Genomic DNA, 26,149 nt, shown 5'->3' on the forward strand with positions numbered 1-26,149 from the left:
GAGGTGAGGCACCACCAGTTCATCCAGGAAGAGCACCCATACCCTTAACAAAGCTGGCATATAAGATTAGGATTTGACCCTCACTTTTTCCAGGTGGCCCATTTCTGCTTGAGAATTTCCTATCTGTTGAAGGCCAACATGAGCATTCTCCTACACATTCCATACAACACTATTTAAAAATGACCCATGACATTTATCCAGCCACACAGGACATACTGAGTGAGAGCTGCATGTTATGTATTTCCCCTTCACAATTTCTTGACAGCAGGTAAGAAATGCTGAGGCCAAAACCAGGTCTCAAATATCCTCAACTGAAGCACTTCACCTGGGATAGCACAGGCACTCATCCATCCCTACTCACATTTCACAGCCCTGAACACTTTGCTGAGGGTGTATTTCAGTAAAGTTGCAAGTTTACTGATCTCACAGAGCACTGGTATTGTAATGATAGCTACTATTTTCAAAGGAGTGACAAGATAAGAAAGCTCCCACAGCAGTCTGCTAGCTGCTTGCATTAATGTCAAGATTGTAGCTGTTGTCATTGTAGCATGTCCTCCCTTTCGTAATAATCACAACTGCACAACAGAGCATCATGGCCAGTTGCATTTGAACAGGGAATACGTTACTTGTTTTGATATGTTGCTTGAGGGTTGAATAAAGAGCCTTGGAATGGAGGATATTTCACAAATGTTATTTAGCACAGCAATTAAAAATTATAGGAAGATTAAGTTATTTGAAGTACTCCAATGTTTCTGGTCTTTCTCCCTTCTCACAAAGGTAACTGCCACAAGGAATGCAACGCTGAAAGTAGAGCAGAGCAAAATCATTTTAGTGGGTTTTGAGGGCCAAAAGAGGACCAAAGTAAAAGTTTAAGATTTGAAAGTGTAACTGTAAAATGTTGTCTTCCAAGACCTTATACTTGCCCTTGAATCCATTCTTCCATTAAAGATTAATTTCTCCAACAGCACACTAACTCATGCTGCAAGGAGCAGAGCCTTCCCATTACTATTAAAAAAAAAAAAATAGAAGGAGGAAAGCTAAAGATTGGAAGTACAAGCATGCTTAATGTGAATCCAAATACCTAGCCTGACTCTCAGCTTGCTTGTTTGCTCCACCTTGGCAAAACTGGTTTGCCAAAACTATTCAATTCACTTTCTCCACTTTCATGTTGATGGAGGAATTGTTTAATTAGCACAGCTAATTAGTTGATTATTAAGTGTCATCTAATTATTGTATTTGTTTTGAACTGCTGGAATAGAAACTAAAATGACAATTTCTTGAATAGCTGTGTCACTAAAATACATGAACTCAGTTCTTAGTTGAATCTCTTGCCAGCAAGACCTGATATACCATTTATCCCGTCTAACTTGAGATATCCACACTGTATAATAGCTGCAGTCATGAAGATCTGGCTAAACAGTCCCTTAGAGCCTAATTCATCTAACTCACTTTAGATGTATGCTTCCTAAGGTCAGTACAAGCTATGAAATAGCACGATGTCAATGTCATCTTGAGTCAGAGGAAATATAAATCAGGAAAAAGTGTTTATTTTATAATGGCATATTTATCTATAGAATGGCTGGATTCTGGTACAGATAATTGTGTCTCATAGAGATCCTATGTGATTAATTCAGAATAAGCAGTGCTAGGAACTGAAAGGTTCCAGTAAGCAGGGTAGTGCCTGTCAACACAGCTTCCACAGTGAGCAAGACTACATCTGCATGGCATGACACCTTCACTCTAACACTGATATAGAGAAAATGACTCCTGAATCAAGAATTCAGCCCCAAATCAGGGGTAACATAATGAAGACGCCAATCCTCCAAAGAGAACGAACAAGAACTGATTTGGGTATTGATGAGACAGCGAAAAATGTGATCTCACTCTTTTCTGGTATCAGCAGCTGAGCTCAGAAGAAGCCAGAAGCACCCCAAGGCAAGAAGGGACAGTGAAAGTACAGTAAAGAGGACTCTTCAGAGAGACTCGTTCATAGCTGAGCCAACAGAAATGTAACACTCCTTGGGGTAAATAGGCATGTGTTAATATTGAGTTCTGCTCAAAGGTCTTGACAGGAGAACTGGTAGGTGAGCCACGCTAAAGTACCAATCCTGAAGGAACTATGGAGGGCAGAAAGTGGCCTGTAGGCTTGACTGGAGAGGCCCCAAGCCCACTGGGCTCAGTGACAGAGGTATCAGAGCCTGGCTGAAAGAGGCGGCAAAAGGCCAAGCTGTACTACAAAGCCAGTGTACAACTGTTGGGGGAGGGAGAGCTTAATGGTGAGATAACACTAGCGTTTTTCAAGCAATTTAAATTCTTCTTAGTGACTTGAGAAGCCTCTTAAAAATATCTCCTTTGGGTCCTGTAAAAGCTGCTGTCCAAAGCAACACAGTCCCAGAAGATATAAGCATGTCAAGAGAAGAAAGATGGAAGAGGAGGAAAGACACGGAAAAAATATGGCTTGAATCGAAGAACAACCACAAAAGCTGCCAGGTGTTTGTGAAAACATTGAAAATGGATATTTATATGCCAAGCAATATTTTATGGGCCAGATGTTAACACCTGGAGATCTCTCTTTGTAGATACAAGTGATCAAAGCCACAAGCCAGTAGTCTTCTGCATGAGAACAGGCCTCTCCATATGTAGATTTTATCAACAGTAGGCAGGTGGGAAAGAAACCAAAGTTAAAATATATAAAATCAAGGATTTCTTAGACTCTGTTTAGGACATAGTGCATAAATATGAATCTCCATTTTCTGCTGTCATTGTTAAAAACATGCCCAGCATGTAGCCCATCATGCAGTATCGAAATTGTGGAGCAGGTGAGCTCTGTGGCACATCATCTCATCCTGGCACTTACACAGTCCAGAGTTAGGAACTTGCTGCAGTGCCATGGGGCTCAATCTTCTGACTGTACATGAGGGATATCCTTCCTGCAGGGCACAAGAACATGCAGTTTAAACTGACTGACAGGTTGTCCCCTCTGTACTATCTGAAGTCTCATTTTCCGGAAGGATAAATCTGCCCTTACGAATGCCAGATGCCAGTGGATGGCCTGCCATTGGGATTCAGACTAATTGCTCAGAAGCTGGACTAGGCATCAGCTCACTACCCCATGGTCACTTCTAACACTATAGCATAGATGTAAGCAGAGAGACAGGCCAAGCACATCTACATCATTGCTCAGTTTACAGATTAGCTGTTCAACCAGCACTCTCAGACAGAGGGTTGACTTGTACTAATCTCTGCAGCAAAACCTGACTGAGAAATCTGTGGCTTTTCACTTCAGCCATGCCCTCCCACTCATATCATGCTACCTCTTTCCTTATGCTGCTATTACTGCTTTGGAGGTTGCGCAGTAAACTAGGTAACTAAAAAAACAATGATAAAAGGAATCATTTGGAAGAAAAAAACAAATCTGGATCATTTGGTGATACCGTTTCAGTGTGTCCCACAGGTAGCTTCATGAAAGAAGAGAGAGGTACACTGCAGGACAGGATTAGAGACATGGTTGGGCTCAGTGGTTTGAGCGAGAGGAGGGAGAGTATGCAGTACTCGTCATAGCCAATGCATCAGGCAACTATTCCCTCAGCACAGAGAACTCTGTAAAATTAGCTTACTCTTGATAATTAACACAACAGAGAAAATCAAAAGTCCAGTTCTGTGACAGAGCAGAAATGAGGGCATCCTAAAAGCAGTGACAGCTAGAAACTCTCAACCTGTCCAATATACAGTGCGGAGGGTCTCCACAGGACTTTCAGGTGCCAATATACAGATACTTTTGATAATGATGCTCTATGGGGCCAGTAAAGACAGAAAAGCCTTCTTCATTTCAGCCATTTGTTAGATTTGATACAGCTATTGAGTAAAAACACAATCCTTCAGATGCCACACACAGAACTCCTACCAACTTCACATCAGTGGCTCTCAGGAAAAGAACCTTCACCTGAAATATATATGTAGGATAGAAATAGAAAATCAAGTACACCAGTTGCTCTAGAAGTTTGTGGAGGGATTTACAAGTAAAACACATTCTGAGTGCTTGAGGTCCATTTTGGCAGCTCTTAAATCTTTTTTTCTTATTCAAAACTGCTGTTTGCTACAGTATATATAAAGATTGAATTTTGCTATACTGGCAGCATTTCAACATATAAAAGCACCACAGAACATGGAATCAGAGCTCTGTAACTAATTAAACTTCATAGAAAATGCTAACGTGTATTTCTTAAGGAAAAGATTAGTGTGGTAGCAACTGTACATCACTTACCTAGAATGAACTAACCAGCTCAATTTCCAGATGCAATTTGTCCTCATTCATTGTTAACAGACTTCTTCAAACTAACACTTGATAAAAACAAAAAGATTCTAATGCAGCCCATTGGACTGTACACTTAATACTCAAATAAATAAAACATGTCCCTAAGCATAATAACATTCTTCAACTACAGGCAGAGCAGTTCCAAAATACTTCTGGATTTTATTTTAACTTATGCTTTCTTATAATGTTGTAAAAAATAATTTACTTGTGTAAGTGAATAAAGATAACCCAAGAACCACATTTGTATATAAAATTGTCTTAAAGGGGCCAGTACTGCAATTTGTTTTCATCAGTGTTGCACTTAGAGCATGCCTAACCAAATGTCCATTTTGGTATCGGTTAAATCAGCAGACCTCTTTCACTTACTACTTTTGCTTATTTAAACAAACCAAGGGACATCGAATGTAACTCTCTGTTCTCTTGAAGGGTTACAAACACAGACTGAAAAAGCAAATTAACCCTCTGAGGAGAAGGCAGTTCTGAAATAAAATGGTGTTTTAGGAAACTATCAAGCTTGAAGATAATAGTGTTAAATATTCTAGTTAAGTTTGAAAACTCAAAGCTTCCTTAGTTAAAACATACATCTTTGATAACTTATATTAATGGCTATGGTACCTTTGTAGAGTATTGTTTATGAATATAATACATACATAGTGCTGGGTTTAATATTTTATTTGAATGACGTTAAATGTTATGCAAAATAAATTGTAATGTTACATCCACTGTGACATCAACTAAAATGTGAACTAGTTTGCATAGGTTAGTACTTTGGGCAGCATGATGTTGCTCTAGTCCACCAAGGCTTAAATATTCACAGTGTAGAGGAAGAAACAGGAATTAAAGCATTTCTACTAAAATATATTTTAATAGCTGGTGTTAACTTTCTGCATAACAAAAGCCAAATTAAGATGATACATCATATGATCCAAGAGAGTAAGTATATCTGTCCTTTGAAAAACAGTTGTTACCTTCATAACTGTATACTCCCAAATACAGTACAATTTTGCAAAATAACTAAAACTTTACACACTTTTAAGCAAACATAAGCCAAACTGCACAGCGGTTCATTTTTGCTTTTTATATCACACTGCAAAAACCAACAGCTGAGAGAGTTTCCACATCATGCTAATCAATGTCAATACAGTCATTGCTGTCTTCCAATGATCTAGCAATTTCTAATAGTAATATTAAATACACGATTGAAATGCTACAGTATAGCTTATTTCCCCCCTAAAATAATAATAATTAAACAAATGACAACAACAACTGTATTACAACTTAAGTACAATATGCAAATTCTATTTATCAGACACAAGAAGCATATGAAATTCCTTTGAATATACTGTTGTAGTGCAGGCAGTTTAGGAAATATAGCTTTCAGGTTTTCTTTCAAAAGGAGAGATGGGGTTCCTATGGCATAAAGCTGGAGAAAATCACTAAAGCATTGCAAAATGATTTATTCTTCTACAGCTCACCAGTACTTTGCATTTGCCAGCACATCAGTTTGGAGATCTTCTTTCAACAGCATCTTTTGTCTGTTTCAGTATACTATTTAAACATTTACTAACTAAAGCATATTCTGTATTTTAAATGGAGTATTAATCAACATAATTAAAATCAAACATTTTATACCCTGTACCACTTTCTGACAAAGACTTCTGTATTTGTTATTTCTTTTTCATTGTACAAGATGACATGCAGTCACTGTACAATAAAAACTAGAATTATTACCTTTCCTAAGTATTGGAGACCTTCCATATCCCTGAGGAACACTCGGTAGGGACACATTTGTCAAAAATATAATCCATGGGAGGTGATTCTCTGTCAAATCCCAATCTTCTGAAGTGGTTTATAGTATGTCAAATGTAATCAAGAAAACCCTGTTTCATCAAGAATAAATGCTAATGTTCCATAATGAAAAATTACAACCGCAGTATCTGTAAGGAGCTTTGTTTAGAAAATGAAGATTAGCCAGGCAAGAAAGAGTAATGAAAAGCAAGGCACCCATTTGTTCTTGTACATATGTATGAATATGCTCTATGTAATTTTCTACATTTATACCTGTGTTAGCAAGAATTACAGCACTCTGTATCTTCTTTATTTCTAAAATGCTTAAAATGGGAATGTGTGAACTTCCAACCTGAAATTTGAAACATCTTGGGAAACTTGGCTCCTTAAAAGTCTTTTCCCCAGAAAAATGTTGTCTACAGGAAGAAAGTACAGTGAGGGGAACATGCTGTGTTAAAAAGGAATATATACTTTAAAGGTGACAAGACAGCATATAACATCTGTTCACCTCTATGTCCCACTGCATGTAACAGGCTCCAACATAGGCCTTGTAAAACTTGTGCCAGCACAATTTGGTTGCTGACTTACTTTCCCTACCTTACAAATTTTAGATCTTAAAAAACATTGCTATAATTTACTCTGATAATTTTGGGCCTCTGATAGCATTCCTTAGAACAAAGCTGCATAATGACACTAAAGTTTTTTTTATATCAAAAAGCAGGAACCATTTCATATGAACACAGATTACTAAGCATATACAACATAAAAACCTGACTACATGAATGAGTAACTCAAAACAGATCTTAATAATTCTGCTGACATACCATTCTCAAGAGAAATACAATTCACATACTGTTTTGTTTTCTTAACTTTTTTTATTTTGTAAATTGTATTACCTGCTTTGCCAGGCTACTGAATATTCAAAATTCATAGAGAAAATTTTATTTCTCTTGTTTAGCATAACATAGTCCGCTAATGTTATCAAACACTCATCTTCTGATTTACTTTCCACTATACATATAATGTTCAACACTGCAAGCCATCTCCTCACTTGGGAACAATGATAGTGTATTTATCAGCGGAGACTTTCTTTTTCATAAGTCACTAAAAATTGCAACTTGATGCAATATATCTATTCCCTGTATTTCTTTTTATTAATATCTGGTTAACAAACTGACAACTTGTTTTTATTGTTGTCAGCATTACACAGCTAATAAAGCAGCACAGCAGCGAGTGATAGCCAATTCTGCCTCAAGCATCATCAGAAAAATTTCCCAACCATCACAAGATGGGATTCCTCTCCTTGCTGTTGATGGCTGATGATGAAAACCAACACAGAAGCAGATTTCATATTTCAAAGCTTCTAGATCAGTTTATCACATCAGCCTTTTGAAAAAGCCATCTGACTTACAAAGTTTGCTAATTCAATGTGGAACTCACCAGTAATGCAGAGGGGTCTGCTGCAACAGTTCTATATGCAAAACTTTCAAGGATTTTAAATGACAGCAGTGTCACCCATACATATTGCATATTTACAGAATTGCATCCCTGGTTTTAAACCACATTTTTTGAAGTTAGATGCTCCTGGTCAGCTTTAGCCTTGAAATTAGGCTGCTGACAAGAAACCACAGGTAATTCCAGAGTCATGGACATTTTAAAATATTTTTTTTATGCAGTCATTCCACCATGTTTGGCAGCTGGGATCAGCCCTGTGTTAGCAACACCTAAAAGCAATTGCATAGGCTTTCCAATTCCTAAATGTATGGAAAAAATAGAACCAGCAGGTATTTGCATTGACAACTTTCAGCTGACATAACAAATCCATACTGCCTGATGCCTTTATTCTTTAAATGGGTATTGCAGACTGGCTTACTTTGTGAAATGAGAAATACAAAATTGTCTATAAATTCTACATTTATTCTACTTTAAAAATTTCAGAAATGGGAGAAGGCCAGTGCAAGCTCAACATTCTGAGAGCTACTCCAAAACTAAACTTCTCTAGCTCATGGCTGAACACCACAAATGATACTATCAGCAAAAACATTTTCTTCCTTATACATGTATGCATCCACACGAGTAAATTCCCATGTGAATCTTTAACTCTTTTGTCCTTCCTCTCAGAGTTTCTCCCTATGAGGTAACACAGCACCCTCACCGCACCCAATCAAAGCAAAAGCAACTTCCCGGTGACCCAAGCCTGCTGACACAGTCCCTCTTACAGGTCCATTATGTCACCAGTTATCTGATCCTCTCCTCAGCCTCACAGACTGAGATCTGGATCTCTCAGTTCTGATCATAAGTTAATGGACACCAAATAGTGTATGTGAAGGTTTGTCAGCAAAATATTTTCAGTGTTTTCTACGGATGGCTAAACTGAGGCACAAGAGCATAGAGTATGTTGTACTTCTGTTTGGTTAGTTTTCCCTTCACTGTCAGTTATGAGAAAGATTAAATCACTAAAAGAAAACATAATACTTCTCCATCATTAATCATTTGGCAAGCATACAACCCACTGTTGGATCACCAAGATTTTTGGAGGAAACTGAAGCAATAGGCCATTGAGCTGAAATGCACTACAATAACCAGAGCTCTCCCCCACTCTTCAATGGAGGTGCAAGTATTTCTGCAGCAGGGGTAGGTACATTAGCTCATCAGCAAAGCAGCCATTAAGCGAGTTACCTGTGGTAGGAAGGAGGGATATGACTTCAGGCTTTGTGTGACTGCACAGCACTGGGGCCTCACACAGGATATTTATTTACAGCAGTACAGGTGAAGGTAAAGGAACTACCATGAAGTATTGGTTGTACATTGCCCTAATAGAAGTTTCTATTGAAATGCTAAGTATTATTAGAAGGAAACAGAAGAGCTGGCAGGTTTTATAGTCTAGATAGTCTTTGCAAGGAAATTTCTGTGGAAAAGATACCAAAGAACCAAGCATGGATCTAACTGATGGACTGGGATGCAAGCAAAGCTGATAGAAGAGGTCACTGTTGGAAATAAGAGAAAATGGGCAATCCAGGGATTAATGTGGGTATGCAAGAGTCAGGAAATTTCTGCTGTCAAAACAGACTTGTTTACTGTAAGGCTGCTGGGCAGTACGGTTTTTTAGATGCTTTTTCACTAGCATAACACTTGTCATAATTTTAAATGATTGAATTATCTACCCAACATTTTTATTTTTGTTAGGATGCTAACTGCTCAAACATTAAACACCTCCCTAATAATTTGAAGATGTGTTCAAACACAGTGTGTTAACCTCCTGTGACTTCAGAGTGCCATAAGAAGTGAATCGATTTTATGATTGTTATTATAAAGAGAAACAATGTCTTTGAAGTGTAGGGAAAAGGTATTTCCCCTTTACAGCTAATTGACTGAAATCTTTATAGGATTGGCAGCACCAGGCTTCTGTATATGTTTTTCATTTTGAGGGAGCACTATTATAAGCAATGCTGTTTTCAAAGCACTAAGCTTCTGGTTGATTATTTAGCTTTACTTTAAAGGACTCTAAATTGAATTCGGAGTGAGAACGCAGACTGTTTTAGCAGTGATAAAGTAATGAACGTGTACTCTTAAAAGATTCTTCTGACTTTTTTTAAAAGGTTAGATTTTGAGTAAATCATAATAAAGCTTAAAGGACTAGAGACAAAAATTAGTTAACAAACTCAATATAATTTGCTGGAAGCATTCCTGTTTTCCCAGTTCTCTGAACAGTACCATACATCCAGCCATCATCAATTGGTTGCACATTGATGATATAATCACCATCCCTGAAGGAAACTTCATCTTCATCTTGAGCACTGTAGTCATACATAGCTCTGTATGTTCTCTGTTGAAGGAAAGAAAACAAGGCTGTAAAGTCTCAAGCCTAAACAGAGATAGATTCCTTCTCTTCTTTGCACAAAGAAAATTAAAAGAGCAGGGAAAAGAACAGAGGGAGCAAGGCAGAGAGAGAAATCACAAGTTACCTGTTGAAAAGAAACAGCATACCCTCCACCCTGTCAGCTATACAGCGAATATAGCCCCTTTTTCTGAGAAGCAAAACAACTATTTTTGTGAACCTACATTGTCCAAAGTCCTCATACAAACAGATTTCAGGCCATTCACTGCCTTTGGAAATATTTCAACAGTTGTTTCATATATTCACTAGTAACAGTTTGTTGCATCCAGACATGGTTAGCTGTGCTTCTGTTCCCTATTTGCATGATTCCCAAATAGCTTCTCCCGTGTCTTTACTACAGAAAAGAAATACAGTCTTCATCCAAGTCATTAACTTTGGCATTTCACTGAATATCCATCATTTCACTAGGTTTTTACCCCAAATTAAGAATTAGGAATAGGTTATTATCTAATGAAAAAAAAAAAAAGACAAGATTTCAAAAAGTCTGCAAAAATAATTTTTACGAATACTCATTTTTGCACATTCAGATAAAAGACTGATCTAAACAGAACACCAAGTCCTATCAGTAGCTAAGCCAAATTTCTCTATGTTTCTGCCCACTGTAAGCCAAGATTTCTATTTTCTTTCTAAATACAGTATTTATTTCCACTCATAACCAATAAAATTCTATCATTTACTGGAATTCAAAGTGAAGTTTCAAAATCAGAGGGAACAGTCTCCCCTTGTATCTTAGCAGAACAAAACTAGCTCATTTTAAAATTCCCAGGAGTACTTCCTTCTCCTTGCCCTGTCTCTTGACAGAAGCCAAGAGCAGTGCAAGCATCACTGATAATACTCAATTTCCCTACCAGTAATTTTCGGTATGTCACCATATCTAGCTGAATTTTTCTGGTACAATGATTTAAAAAGAAAAAAGGTAAAAACAGTCAATATTTCAATTAATACCTAGTACAATTGTCTAAACCTTTTAAGAGACAGTAAACTTTGTTCTGCTTCCCAGTTGAGGAAAACAACTCTGGATTGGCTTTACTCCATCTCATATATTTTTTTTTGCGGGATTTGAATTAAATTATTTTCAGAAAAGATGGAGATTCCTCCACATACAGCAAGTAGACCATCTGTCACCTGTTGGAAACGTGGGATCATCTAATCCAAACACTATACGGCAACTCATTATTACTGTTCCCATGCTAGAAATACACTTTCTGTCTTGATTCTGCCTTTATCATTGGAAGTGCAGATTAAGCACTACAGAGAAATCAACTCCTGGTTAAGCACTGAAGGCCACTACCTTTCCTAACAAGCCTACTCTGAATGGTGTTTGAGTCTTGCTCTGTATAATTATTCTCTGCCGTGCCTTGCAATGTTGCTGCCCTACAGGCTGTGACCAAGAGAGATTTTCAACAAGAAGTATATTGTTTCTTGGTAGTTCCTTAATATCTTCCAAGTGTTCATGGAAGGTGATGAAAAAAGGACCATTGTTTATGCACTACAATGAAGCAACTAATTGGGAAGGTTCTATCATCACCAAAAATTCCTTAAAGATTCACAAGCTAGAAAACTAGAGGTTGGAAGATCCTAAGGAATGGTCTCTGCCTTTGAGAATCTTTTTTTTTACCAACTATTTCAACTGATCTCTCTACTGAGCCTTGAAACTAACTCCAGAAAAACAGTGAAAAATATGCTATTACATCAAGTTCGGCAGCAGTTAGTCCTTTAAACAATTTATTTCAAAAAAAGGTCCATTTAAGAAAAATGGTAGTAAGTCTTTATATGGCATAAGGCAGAGAATGGATTTTCCTCTAAGCCATGCTTAAGTCTCCCTTCAGTGGGCAAAGACTGAGGGAAGAGATTAAGTGTTTTATTAAACTAACATAAAATTGGAAAAAAACAGAGAAGTTTTTGCTCGCTCAGAAGGATGCCCACTCATCCTTAGAGCATCATAGCACAGGACATACTACTGCTGTCTCCTTTAAGGCAGCTTGACTACATCACTGCGGTGGCACAGTTGTGAAGACAAGCTGGTAATTTCAAACTTTAAAAAAATTTATTAGGGCCCTAAATGCTGCTGAGAAACCTGAATTTATGGCCTTAACACCTAATTAGGTGCTAAATGGCTGTCAGGAGAAATCTCCATAATAATCCTGTTAGCATTTAATGCCTAATTATCACTTCAGAGTGTAGTCTGGGCTATATAATTGAGAATTACAATGCTTAAAGGACTCAAAGCAGGGATTTTAAAAATGCATTTCAGTGAATTATTCTTCTGTCAGTAGCAAGTTTAGCAGGTACTAAGAGTATAAGAGAATATAAGAAAAGGTTGGGGTTTTGTAAAACCGTCAAATACTCATCTCCCACCTCCTCAGAGGTCCAACTTGCAGCTACACTGCTTAGACAAAACAGTAAGTCTTGTGCATATGAAGAACTGAAGCCCAGCTGTTGCATTCCCAGCTCCCCAGACAGATGTGAGCTGACAGATGCGTATTTCTACTTCAACCACCAGTTTATACTTATTCTATGGACTCCTTGCAAGGAGCAGTACCTGTTGCAGTATCCTTCACATACAGGAGCTATCAAGGAAAGCCAACTTGCAACCTAGGCTTTAGTTTTTCTATCACTTTTAGTTATCTGAAGGTGTAAGAACACCCTCTGTTATTTTCTGAAGAAGCAAACAGCCTTCAGGGCTCTTATAAAACATTCTGTACTCTGAGTAACAATTTCATTCAGCCCATTATGCAGAATTTCTCTTAAAAAGTGAGCAAAAGTTAAGAATCAGAAAATAATGCAAATTATCTGCCAAAAAAAAAAAAAAAAAAAAGACTGTGTTTGGTTACTGCCTGATACAAAACACAGCTCAAAATTAAATAAACCAAAATTTAGAAAATTTCTGTTTCCCAATATAGGAAATTGTTGGACGTGATTATATAATGAACTTAGGTCTTTTGAGGACCCTGATTTGAAAACAATACAACAAACCTGCTGAAAGGTGTAGGTTTTACTACAGCAGCTAACTCTCCAATCATCCCCACCCTGATATAACCCACAGGATCTTAATCTCTCTCACCTTAGAGATGTCCTGGCCAAACTCGGGCACTGATGGGTAACTGTCACCTTCATTGCTTTTAGTTAAGTCTCAAAAACTGCTTGTGCATTAAGATCAGTATTCAGGCTAGGATTTCTGTCCTCCAGTCTCCTCCCCCTCTTATTTTCCTCTCTCTTCCCTCTGCCTCTGCCTGGCTTAGCCAGACAATGCTGCACCTCTGGTAGTACTGCTTCAAGCCCAGAAGTGAACAGGCAGCTGAGAGCAATGAACCTAACATTGTGTAAGTTTGTCAGATCTCCTATGGCACGTCCTCATCCATTTTAAAAGTACTCCAAGACTGCCATCAATCTTAAGTCTGTGGAAATTGCTACATTTAAACACATCCCCAATCGGGGGTTTCCCCCAGCACACACCGAGAGCCCCCTGTATCATCCCAATAGTTGAGTGTAACATGCTTGGCACATCTGGATAATCTGCACAGGCTAAAGAAAAAATAGTCTTTTGATGTAAAGGTGGAAAGACCAAGGAGCATGCCAGGTTTCTAGCTGCATCTGAGATGCCTCTTTTGGAGCAGTATCATTACCCTGGGGTTGGTAAGATTGTGCTCTGTCTTCCTCACCAGACAGGCAAGTTAGTAGTCAACACCAGGCCATCAGTCCTTGATTTTCTCCCTCTAAAAATGTTTGGTGTGTAGTCTTTAAGGAAACGTACTCAGTTTTTAACAGCAACAAGATCTGTTCAAACCATGCTGTTTGCTGTTTGCTCTACAAAGAGCTATTATCACTCAAAAGAACATCAAATGACAACAGTTTCACAAAACGGATAAGAAATCCTGTTGAGACACTCAGTCAATCCTTTATTTTTAAAATGCTTTAACATCACTCTCTTCCTTTTCCTATTACCTTTGCATTCCCAATTCTGGAAGAAGAGACAAGTGGTGATTCTCTCAAGATGATTGAAATTATATTGTTCCAACAGGCAGCCCACCAAGTAAATCACTGGGAGATAGAGATATTAGGGAAATAGTAGCCATCTACCTGCCCACATAGCTGTGAAGGCTGCTAAGTGCATTTTGAGATATGCATGTATCTCCATTCTCTCTCTGCTGGACTTGAAGGCTGTTTGCTTTGCTCCCCAAGGACTAGCAAATCTGCTGGCAAAGCCTAGCCTTCCATGTCTCCCACACGTCGGGCTCTGGCCCTTTTGGAAAGCAGCCAGCTCCCCTAGTGCCTTGCAACATCATTGGAAGTTAATGGCTGATTCCAGTTTCAGCTACCTCACAGCTGTCATGCAGATGTCCAAAGAGTTTCTCAGGTTATTGGCTCACCCAAAGGTGCAGGTATCTGGATCCCAGACCTCCCAGCAAATTAGTCCCTCATCCTGAAGCAGCTGAGAAACTGGCAAGCCTGAAAGCACCCAAACCTCAGAGAACATCATGATCTTTATAATATAAAATGCAACAGAGTTCCAGTCTTAAAGAAAAATACAAATTTCAGCTAATTGAGCTGTATGTTTGGTTCATAGTTAAATACCTATTTATCTCTACAAATGGTGACAGAGGTAGTAAATATACATCCATTCAAAATAGTTTAAAATTCAAAATTACAAGTCATTACTTTTAAGGTAAAAGGTGACTGGATCTGAACTATGAAATCTCTAGGTAGTGTGATGTTATTAAAAAAATACGATGAGCATTAAAACTGAACCATATATATGAAGAGCTCAAAAAGAAAAAATAAGCTAATTTTTGTAAAAAACCCAGCTGAATACCCATTCAGCCCTCCTTCCATGATCAGCTACTTCTAAAATCAAATATTCATTCCAGCTTTACATTCCCATCCACCACAGTTAAGAACTTCATGACTGTGGCCATGGTTTCATGATAAAGCTGCTTCCCAGTCACCCAGCAGTTAACTCAATCTGGATCAGGCACAAGTGGGTGTATGACTGTTCTGTTGAATTAGAAAGGGCACACCAATACAGTCTGAGCTAGCTTTACACAAGCTAATACAAAATCAGCAAGTCAAAAAATCTGCAGCAAATTTAAACCAACAGGGTGATCTTAAGAGTTCAGTGGTTTTCATCCAGCACTAGGAGACTGAATTTATCGCAGAGCCTAACATCAAAGTTCAGCCTGTGAAATACTGCCCAAGTGTTTACTATTTGTTTTAAGCAGGTAGAAGATTCAGTTATTTCTCTGCCTTCTGGAGATAGTAAATTATTTTTTTTTAATGCATTCTGACATATAAGTTCTTGCCACTGTTGCTTACCAAATAAAATCATTCTTTAAATCCAATACTCACCAGACCTGCTGAATGAGGCTGTGAATGCATGGACCTCATGGATGACATACTGGTCTGGTGCATGTATCCATATCCTTGGGACTGGCTTTGCTGATATGCCCCAGGGAGGACAGGGGCTGTGTGTTAAAAGAAATACAGACACATTAATTAAGTTTAAAAATAAGTCCTTATCTAGCATTTTGTAGAAACTGTAAATTATTTTCATTGTAAGTAACAGATCCGCAGTACGAAACAGTTCAGAAAAATTTCCATATACAACATAAGGCTTTTCATAGGTTGAATGACACATAAATATAGCCAAAGCTATAGCAATATATCCACAAACACTATCAAGGTTAGTCAGTCATAAGGAAAAGCTTAACGTACATTAAGAAATCTGACCATAAAAAGGCATACAAAAGCTTGAGACACCACTAACTCAATTTTGATACTGCCATAGATGACACACTAAATATCATGTGCCAATACCTGCCATTTTTAAATGAAAGATTGATGAAAAAAGCTATATAGTAATACAGCTTTGAAATGCTTCACTAGAAATTCTCTGCAATTAACTCTTAACTTATTGCAAACTAACTCTTAATTATTGGGCTATGAAGAAAGATGGGCTGTGATTCACAGGAAGAGACAGAAATGTAAAACAGTGAGCCCATGGCTGGGTTTCTTAGTTTATTCTGATTCCATCAACATTCTTAACCAAACAGAGAGATCAATGGTTAATTAAATAATTCCAAGTCCACCTGTTCCAGCATCCTCCTCTTGCCACACAATTGTTCCATCTCTTTCACACATATTTTATTCACATTATTTTAACAATTACATTATTTTAACAATTCTGTATGCTAATCATTATTACGTTGACTTTTATCATGCCAAGAGCTGCTGAAAGAGTTAATACAACTCCCTACCTCTATTGCTTACTAGAAAAGCATTCATAAACGTTCCATATCTACTCAAACACTTTACTTAGGCAACAGACCAAAACAGAATCAAAAATCTGAAAGAAGTAAGTACAGCATAAGTGACTACTCACTATTTTCCTATCAGACCAATAAGAATTTTTAAAGCAAAATTAAGAGACTGAAGTGGTTTTCAAAATCTAAAGATTAAAAGTTTAGTCAGTGCATATTTGTGCCTGTTTTGCAAGACTCTCATGCACTCTGAGAATAAAGACTTCTGGCTTGTACGGTTCTTAGCCCACTTCCACTGTTATTTACCAGAATCTTACTAGTTCAACTGGATATTTGTTTAGCTAAACTGAAAAGAAAATGAATTTCTGTTGATACTTCTTCAGGTGGTCCATTTATCTGGTATTCTATCTATATCCTCTGACAAAAGCAGTCTTTCACTTACAGGAGATGGAGCCCATGCAGCCCATGAGTCAAAAATCTTCAAACATGGAGTCACTCAGAAGTCCGATACTTTCTGAGATACATCTCTTGGGCTTGCTGGGAGGTAAGAACCACTTTTGGAGCAGCCATCACACAGATTCAAAAAGGAGCAAAGCTAATGTAGGATTTAATGGGGTTCACAATGTATGGAAGGACCCAGGACTTCTAAAATTAAAAAAGATGGGAGCAGCAGGAAACGTCCATTAAAAAGAAAATTATAAGAAGAATTCATATTTGTAGTAATAATACTCTGTCCTTCTCTGCTTCTTGAGTGATCAGGACAATAAATGCATGTCAAAAAGGATTACCGAGAAAATGTTTACTGAACTATTTCAGAAAGAAAAGTCAACATTGTGCTTCCAGCAAGGTGTTCTACCTATACTGCTTCCCCAGCTAACAAAATCACCGATTTCAACAAAGGTTCTTCTTAAAACATCCATTTAGTTTTAGTTATCATATTCAAATGAACTAAGGATGTAATTACAATTTGGAATGTTACTTTTGGCTCTACTATACTTGTAAAGATAAGTAGTACTGTATATTTAACTGGGGGGTTTCTGATTTAGAAAACATGTTTCAAACTACTGTAATGAATAGATTGCTTTGCTAAGTGAGTGAAATTAAAGTGGTACACAGTCAGATGCAACACTGGAATGTGATGAATAATGGATGTTTTAGAAGTGCCAAGCTCATTCTAATGACATATGAGTACAAAGACATTTTAAAGCAGTTTAATCATCAGAGAATTGCTGCTCGTTAACATGTTCACAGGATTATCATGCATTATGTGAATAGTCCTAAATAGTTCATCAAATAATTTATGTTTCAGTGTTGTTACAAGCTATTTCTACATGACCAGATGTATCCCTTCATGAGAAAATAGAGAAAAACACAATTTAATCAAAGGTTCTGTGAACGAGCCGGAATGAATACATTTTGTCTAATTCATTACCACCAGTAGGTCAGTTCATAGAAGCCAACAGTCTCATCTCCTCATACCAGCAGTGAACTGGTTATGCGCATTGAAAACTGAGCACAGCTTGAACTTTTTAACTTAATAGGAAGTAGTAACTTAAGCCAACACTGGCCACTGATCACTCAGCACCCTGCAGCAACTAAGGGCCAGTAGCTTTTCCCTGGCCTCTGGTAGGAGCAGACATCCCAAGAGTCCCTTTCTTCTTCCTAAGAGAAGTGAAGATGTTGATAGAAACTTTTTCATCTTGGTTCCTTCTCCCAAGAACAGATTTGTCTCAATTTCTACCAATCATCCCTTGTCAGTGTAAGGCAACAAACCTACTGAGTGCTTCATTACAGTTTCCAAATCAACAGGCCTATTTTGGGGAGGATAACCCATGCCTCCTGCCTCTGTGACAAATGTCAGCAGCAGGTCTGAGGCATGATTTCCTCTTTTGCAATCAGCTTCTTGCAAGCTTTGTTTGCTTCTTGCAAGCTGAGAGAATTCTGTCAAACTGTCTCAGCAAACCTGTTTACTAATATACCTGCAACAATGGAAACCGTGAGGGAAATTTCTTCCAAAGCAAGAGAAATTTGGGGAAGCATTAGAAGCTGAAGTATTAGAAAAAGATTCTATACCAACAAAAAAAATTGAATTTCTAGGATTAGCTTTGCTAATTATCCTCCAGACTTTTACTTAGGTGTCATATATATGAGCATATATATCAGCACGTATCAATGTTGAAGATGATTGAATAATTCCACCCTTTCTTTCCATTAAAAGAATACTGTAGTAGGGCTGCAAAAAACAATCAATAGTTTTTAACAATTTTTTAGAAAAAATTAAGTCTCCAGACAGTTGTTTATTTGGAAGATAATTTGGGAATTACATAAACAGATTAGTGAAGAGAGAACAAACCTGAGCTGTGTTTCTGGTGACATACAGGTAATTCAAGGTAAGATTAAATGATGCAGAAAAAAAGTTTGACTTTTCTTCATCATTATCACACATAGTTAAATGCAATCTTTTGGTGCAGACCAAAATATGAAGTTCTAAAACATCACTGACTGCAGCAGCAGCAAAAGCAATGGTTTTAGATAACCTAAGGGAACAATAAAACACAGTGGTGGAACATGGAATTCATTTAGCTGGAGCCAGATTTATTGGTGAGGGAGCTGAGGGCTGACCATTGCTCCCAGAAGTGCAGGTGGATGTTTTTTCTTGTTGCATTAAGGCTTTACCAGATGCATTCTGATGTATCAAAACTTACTTTTTTTCTTGTCCCACTTGCCAAGCAAGCCAGATATTAATTTTAAATTATCTACTTGAAGAAATTTATCATATATCTCTTACTATATCTTTATAGGCTTCCTCAGAGAAAGAGAGAAAAATGAACAAACATGATAAAACGCAAACAGTGAGGAAGCCTCCAAGAAAAAGAAGCTGAAAATGATTGCAAGTACCAACTTGCTACAGCAGACAATGGGGTCTGCAGAGTGCATACCAACCAAGACTTGGTTTGAGAAGAACTGGGAAATAAAAAGGTCAGACTGTGAAAATAGGAAGGGAATAATTAAGAAGGCATTGTATAATTACAAGGTTAAAAAAAGTTTATGCTAAAAAAGAAAAATCATTAAAGGGTAGGTTCCAAGGTATATTTTATCAAAACCATACTTAAATTCTCTTCCATTCTTTTGTACAGCAGAACCTCGACAACCCATGGTAAAACAACGTACCCCACTGATAACTACTGCACTTTTGCCATTTACTGCAAAACATGCCATTGACCGGACCAGATGTAGAATAACAATCACTTTGTTTACTCTTATGGAGTACTCTTACATTTTCTCAAAGAAAGGAAACAAAGTGAAAAACAAGAGACGACAGAGTACAAGTGAACACATAATTAAAAAAAAAAAAAAAAAAAAGGCCAAAAGGTCATGATATAACAATTAAGGTTGGAAGAGGCCGCTAGAGGCAATAAAGCTTGTCACCCTTTTAAAACCAGGGACAAATTTGCAGCTAGGTTAGGTTGCTTAGGGCTTTGTCCAGTCAATTTTGACTTCAGGTTGGAGATTTCAGTATACCTCTTTGGGCAACCACACACCCTCTAATTCCTCCTGTTTATTATTTCCCATGATGTGTATATTCCTGTATAAACTCTTGAGATGAACTCAGCACAGCACTGTGTTAACTGTACGGGTATCCTGAGAAAGAATTCTAAGGACAGATTTGAAGAATGCATTAATTCTGCAGTTTACATCCTGCACAAGAACACACAGCAGAAAAAATGGAACACAACTGTAGTCAGCCAAGAACTTAATGAGAGTTTTAAAGAGGCCCATAACACAGGATAGCCAGAAACAAGAATCTTGATAATTCAGCAACAAGTAAGGCAGGATAGGTATGATAAAGATAGGCTGTGAAAGGCATGAAAAGAAAAGTAGCTTGACTGCTATGACAGATGAACTTTCAGCAGGCTTTTAAAGATTATGTGCTAAACATAATTCTCTGCTAAAATTAAAAGTGTTGGAGGAACTCAGCAGGAGTCATGAGGTGATACATCTCAAAGAGGCTACAGGCAGTCCAACCCTGATTGCCACTGCATATCTGAGGCTCATGCTCCATGAGCTGGCTGAGGCAATCTAACACTGCTACCATCCTTTCTCTTCCTCTCAGCTGGGTTGTTTTTCTGCTGGCTTGGTGAGCTAAATCAGCTCAGCAAGGGATCAGACCACCAACAGATATAGTGCAAGGAATGAGGCAGGACTAGGTATTCAAGGCCACAGGCAGCAGAAAGCATCAAACTGTTGGATCAGCCCAGCTGTCCCAAGGTATCCCCCCAAGCACCTCACTTCTATGCAAGCCCCTTCTGAGTTCAAACCACAGAAGGGCTGAGCCTCTCACAGATGCTTCCCTCCAGATGTCCCAGCATCCAGCTCCAAACAATGCATCCCATGTAATGCAGAATGGTCCTGTGTGCTAGCATGCAGCATGCACTGCTCAACTACTTGTATCCTATGTCTCCACAGTATTTCAAAAAAGTCCTGGTGGAAGTTTAGAAAAGATTAAGCCTCATGTATCCAGCAAGAGCTGTTTACTTGACAGTAAAAACAGGTATCAGAGAACTTAGACTTTAATGAGTGTGGAAGGTCTGCCCAGAGGTAAAGATGGTGAAGAGATTAAACCGAGGTACAGAACTCTGCAGCATCCCCATGGTACAGAGCAAGGGGATAGTATCTAAAGGACATGATAAAAAAGCAGTCACAGGAGTATAAACAGAAGAGTACAGATATGTTATATACAGATAACATTAGGAAAACCTCAGCAATAATTTTCCAGTGCAGATCGCCAAGAATGCTCCTATCCTAAATTGGGATGAAAAGAAAAAAAAAAATCTCAAAGCAAAAATATCTCAAAGGTTCGTGCAAAAAGAAATTTTTAAAATCAGGTGAAGAAACAAATTAATGCCAATCATCTCAAAAGATCTAGGTTTAATTTTGATGATTTCCAGTGTTTATTATGATTTGTGTGACTCTTCAAAATTAAACAGCTTTCAACATAAAGATGAATTCTTTGTTTCAAAATGTCAAGCTATAGCCCTAACAATCTCAAAACTGAATAAAATGGAGGGGTTTGGCATTGAGACATTAATCACAGGTGCTGCATTCCTATGAAGAAGTCTGGCATTAAACTGCTATATTCCAATGAACAATATTGAAAAATTCCCAGCCAGCTCTAAAGTTAAATTGCTCAGCATTAACTTTTTAAACAAGCTAGAAAATAGAAACACATACTTTAAACTGATTATAACTCTTATCTAGTATAGAATTTTATTATTTTCTAGTCAGAAGTAGCACAGCACAGTCAAATTTACTGGGAATAGGTCAGACCGCATAAGCATATAAAAAGTACTAACCTGAAGACTGTAGATGGTGAGACCTGATACAGAACAGTGCTGTTTTTAGAACAGTAGAGAACAACAAGGTAAAGCATCTTGGCATTTTTTCTTGTAACAGTAAGTTTCCCTTCGCTTTTTTTCTTTCCTCTGGTGTTTTTGATTTGTTTTGGTTTTGTTTTTGTTTTGTTTTTTTTTCCTTCTCTTTTCTTGCCCTTTACTTGTCAGTTAGGCTGTTTTCATGGATGTCTGAGTTACCAGGCTTGTTGCTGTCAGTGGTGCTGTCAGAAGCAGCAGTTTGTCTGCATACTATCCATTACAGGAGTCAGTATTAGTTAGTAAATTGGAATATCAAACCCAGATATAAATAGGTTGTTGAAATAACAACCTGAAAGTATGGCCTAATTCACAAGAGGTGCTAATAAATATCTGCCATGCTCACTGACCTCTTTAGAATTGAAGCTCTGAACGACTTGGAGTCAGTGGTAAATTCAGAACATTACTAGCTTAGGAAGTTTCCATAACCTAAATTATAAAGATATAAGAAATAAACCATGCAATCTTCTAATTCTTTAAAAAAAAAAATGGGGGTGGGGGAGGGGGAAGGTGGTATCAACTAATTGATTTATTTTGTATTTGTATTAAAATAACTAACAATTATTCATGATGCAAACAATCAAAACTTTGCTATTCACAAGTTTACTTATAATGGATAAAATAAAATGTTTTAAACTAAACTTCATTCTTCATTAGTATCATGATTAGACTAATAAATTCTTTTAAGCACCATTATTTTGTAACACCATTTTATCAGCTAGCAGTTATTAAGCCTAAATATATGTACCCACCATGCAAACTGAAGTAGATTACTGTGGGAAATTTGAATCATACAATTATAACTCTTAACAGTAGTTTCATTATAAGAAATTAAAATCTGATTTTGAATTAAATTACAACAGGAGATCACACATAGCTGTTTATCATATGACAAAGAAAATAAAATTTGAAAGGAATTACAAAAAGAATATTTAACATGTGCATGCCACATGAAATCTTGCATTTTATTTGTAATTTGTTTTCCTTATAGAGGGGGAGTATCTCATATTTCAGTTACTCCAGAGAGCAGACATAGTCACAAAAATTTCACCTGATTTGTATGGACAGCCAATAATATTAATACTGGTTACACTGGTCTTTGTTGTATAAGTCCATCATACATCCAATAGCAAATGGAGTGGGAATTTGGGAAGTACAATCTACTCTAGTGGCAGAACAGTTAGACAACTACCTCTCTAGTACATCATGCGAACATGTCTGGTCATTCAGGCCTTCTCCTTAATTCTTCATATTTTGAGAAATGGTGGATAGGTCAATTCAATTATATTCTTTTTCAGGGCAATCTACCTCTTGAGGTCCATTCTGGCCACTCTGAAGTGTCTAAATCTCTCTACTGCAAAAAAACAGTCTCTCATGGACATTTTTCCTATAAATAAAGGTAGCATGGCTTTCATTCCCCTTCTGAGGAACTGCACAAAAGGGCTATATACAAGGAAAGCCCAGGCTAACACAGTCTCCAGAAGTCATGTCTGCAAGCAGGTATTAAATATTAGTCTAGAGAAAAAGGATGGAAACAAAGGATGTCCTGTTTTCTACTGTCAATGTTAAAATAAAGAGGATGTTGTCACCAGAAGAGAATAATACAGGGAAGATTTTTGCCAAGACGTGGTTGTGCATATTCCTTAGAGCATCATTTCTACTGAGAAACAGCAGGTGGAGGATGCCGAGTCACAGCTCAAAGGCCTTTGCAATTATTAACACATTATTGTAATCGTAAAGCATCATAGAGTTAGGAAGTGTTAAATGCATGTAATATTGTGCTCTGCCAACAGGAGAGAAGAAGCTGGATCCCAAACAATGCATAGGACCCCCTGCCTGGGACTGTCTGTGGAGCAGTGAGGTGGTGACTGGCAACTTTACAGCCTGCAAAGAGCCTGAGCTAGTCCTCTCCTGGAAGCACAGACAATCTTAATGAACAGAAAATGCCATCAGCTTCCCAAGACTGTCATTGGAAAGGCCATTTAGGATTGTAAGGCCATAAACACTCAGAAGAACAGATTTGATAAATGTAATTCCATGGCAGCCCCTTAAAACACAAGCTTTTTCACACAAAAGCTAATGGTATTTGTTATAAAATAGGGTGGTAAATGATCTCCCACGAAATTCAGTAAGTAAAATGTTTCAAAAGGTTACCAGCCTTTAAAAATATAGGAAGAAGCTGTTTGTAGTATTCTCTCATACAGACAAGTTTTTGTGTTTTTTGCTAAAAAATAGGGTAAAGTGGAAGTGAACACAACACAAAAGTACAATTTAGAATGAGTGACAATCATGTCTTTATCTGACTTATACAAACAGTTGTTTTGGGGATTTTAAAAACTGTATGAATTCCATATCTGACATTCAGAATTTTATGGGCAGTTACCACAATCCACTTCACTTACCATTTAATTCACTTAAAATATAAACCACTCATCCCCCTTCCTGATCCCACTGACCAGTTCTTACTACAACAATGTAAAAATAAAACTACCTCAACTATTTGTTTTTTAACCCTAAAACTAGAGTTCTATTTGTCCCGTTTTGAATCCTAAAACATCACTTTAGGATTATGACAATGAACAAATATTTGAAATCAATTAAATGTAGTGCAACTGACAAAAAAATTACATTTTGAATCTTCAACTACAAAATCTTTCCTAGATGTTTAGTTCACTCATTTTCCCCACAAAAGCAGATTTAATATATTATATACTCTATTGCAACCTAAGGACAAAAGAATTACTAACTGGGACTAGAGGAGAACAGATTGTATATTTGGAGCACAGTTCATACAGATGCTATGGGAGTGGGGAGGGGCTTGGCTGGTTGTTTTTGTTTTGGCAGAACCACTGACCTATCTGGGTTACGAAAATTATCTTTTTTACTATCGTTTCTAAAAGACAAGATCTTCAACTCATTTCTACAACATCTAATGCATGTATTTCCACATATACGTTCTACATTATACTGTGTCTTGGGAACTGATCTAGTAGTTCAAATATAAAAGGAGTGCTCCCATTCATTTTATATGGATTATAGCAGAAGCTGCTATGAATATTATTTTGGAATTAGTCTTCAATGGTAGCTGTACAGTCCAAAGAGTTTAGCCTATGTATCTGTTAGTAACTAGTGCACCACAGTACTTACACATATCCCCATTTCTCCTACTGCTAATGTAACTGGGATATAACCAAATCACATGGCAACCTGCTCTGAAGTTCTGAATATGAATTGCAGTCGGGATTTGGTGTCACTGACAAACAAACCCTGTTGCCAGCTGACTTTTTTGGCTGACATTCTACGTAAGCTGCAGCATGTCTCAGTTGAGAAAACAGAGTACAATATGCCCTTCCTTTCCTTGCACACTGCACCATAGTCTTTTATTTATGAAGGCATAAAATGTCTGAAAGCCAGCCTGAGGCATCCTCAGTCCTGGTGGGGCCACAGTGTACCACAGGAAGCTGCAATTCCTTCTTAAATTGTGAATAGGCAGGTTTTTGCTCTAGGCTTCCTCACAAATGGAAATAGTAAAATGAAGGTTATGTTAACATGTTGCACTACCCACACGCCTTCAATTACAATTTGAACTGACATTTACTGAACATCAATTGTACCCTATTTGCATTAAAGAGAGAAGCCTGAAAGTTCTTCTCACAGAAGCTGTGCTTTGATTTCTGTGCAGCTATTTATTTGCATAGTGGGTGTAACCAATCTGAGCAATGGTGGAAGGAGAGCACCAACCAGGATCAAGTACATGACTGCACATAATTTTACTAATGATATTTATTGTCTGCTGTATATAAAATCCTCTGAAGTGTATCAAAAGCTGCTCTAGGTAACTACACTGAATAACTGAAACAACTGCTTGCCAAGGGAGCCATTAACACTTCCAACTGTTGACTCACTTGAAAATTTCCTTTCCACTTTCTGTTCACTGTTTAAAGGAGAAGGGAACATCAAACTCAGACAGCTGGCAGGGTGAACAGAAGGATCCCCTGCACTGCTGCCACACTAGAGAAAATGAAAATGGGATGTTTTCTGGATTCTCCTCCACCTGGATGTGTGGGAATTGCCTTTTGGTGATGCCAGATGTCAAGGGTGTGGGAGAGAAGCATGGGAATCAAAGACAGGCAGAGGGAATCTAAGCAGAAATATTTTGGAAGTGTGAAATGTAAAGCTCTCCCTGGAACATTAACTCATCCTCAGTGAATATACACTGAATGAAAATGTGCTTTCAGATGAATCACAATTTATATCTTAATATATTACAACCAAATGTGGAATATTTAGTTTTATTCCCAGAGCCCTAAACCAAACCTTAATCAAAACTTAACTTTGCTCTCACTTGGAATGCCTTATGAAGTTTCAGATTTTACATTAAAAAATCAGATTTTACAGATACTTCATACCTCTTTGTAATGGAAGAGAATGAAATCTAATCTTCTGGACTAATTTATCTCAT

At 37.5% G+C, this 26,149-nt stretch overlaps 1 protein-coding gene across 3 annotated transcripts in view; it reads right to left on the reverse strand.

Moving 5' to 3' along the window:
- Positions 1 to 4,966: 4,966 nt before the first annotated feature.
- The window catches only part of NEBL (nebulette), a 266,943-nt gene continuing 245,760 nt past the window's right edge, over positions 4,967 to 26,149 (reverse strand). For all 3 annotated transcript variants that reach the window (XM_042801950.1, XM_042801951.1, XM_032991536.2), the window contains 2 exons: positions 15,348 to 15,463; positions 4,967 to 9,929 (listed from right to left, as the gene is read on the reverse strand). In XM_042801950.1, the coding sequence (XP_042657884.1) occupies positions 9,753 to 9,929; positions 15,348 to 15,463 (293 nt within the window). In that variant the 3' untranslated portion in view covers positions 4,967 to 9,752. The remainder of the gene's footprint in view (positions 9,930 to 15,347; positions 15,464 to 26,149) is intronic.

The sequence above is a fragment of the Tyto alba genome, unplaced genomic scaffold, assembly GCF_018691265.1.
Source record: "Tyto alba isolate M040663 unplaced genomic scaffold, T.alba_DEE_v4.0 Super-Scaffold_38, whole genome shotgun sequence".
In the NCBI taxonomy this organism is placed as follows: Eukaryota; Metazoa; Chordata; class Aves; order Strigiformes; family Tytonidae; genus Tyto; species Tyto alba.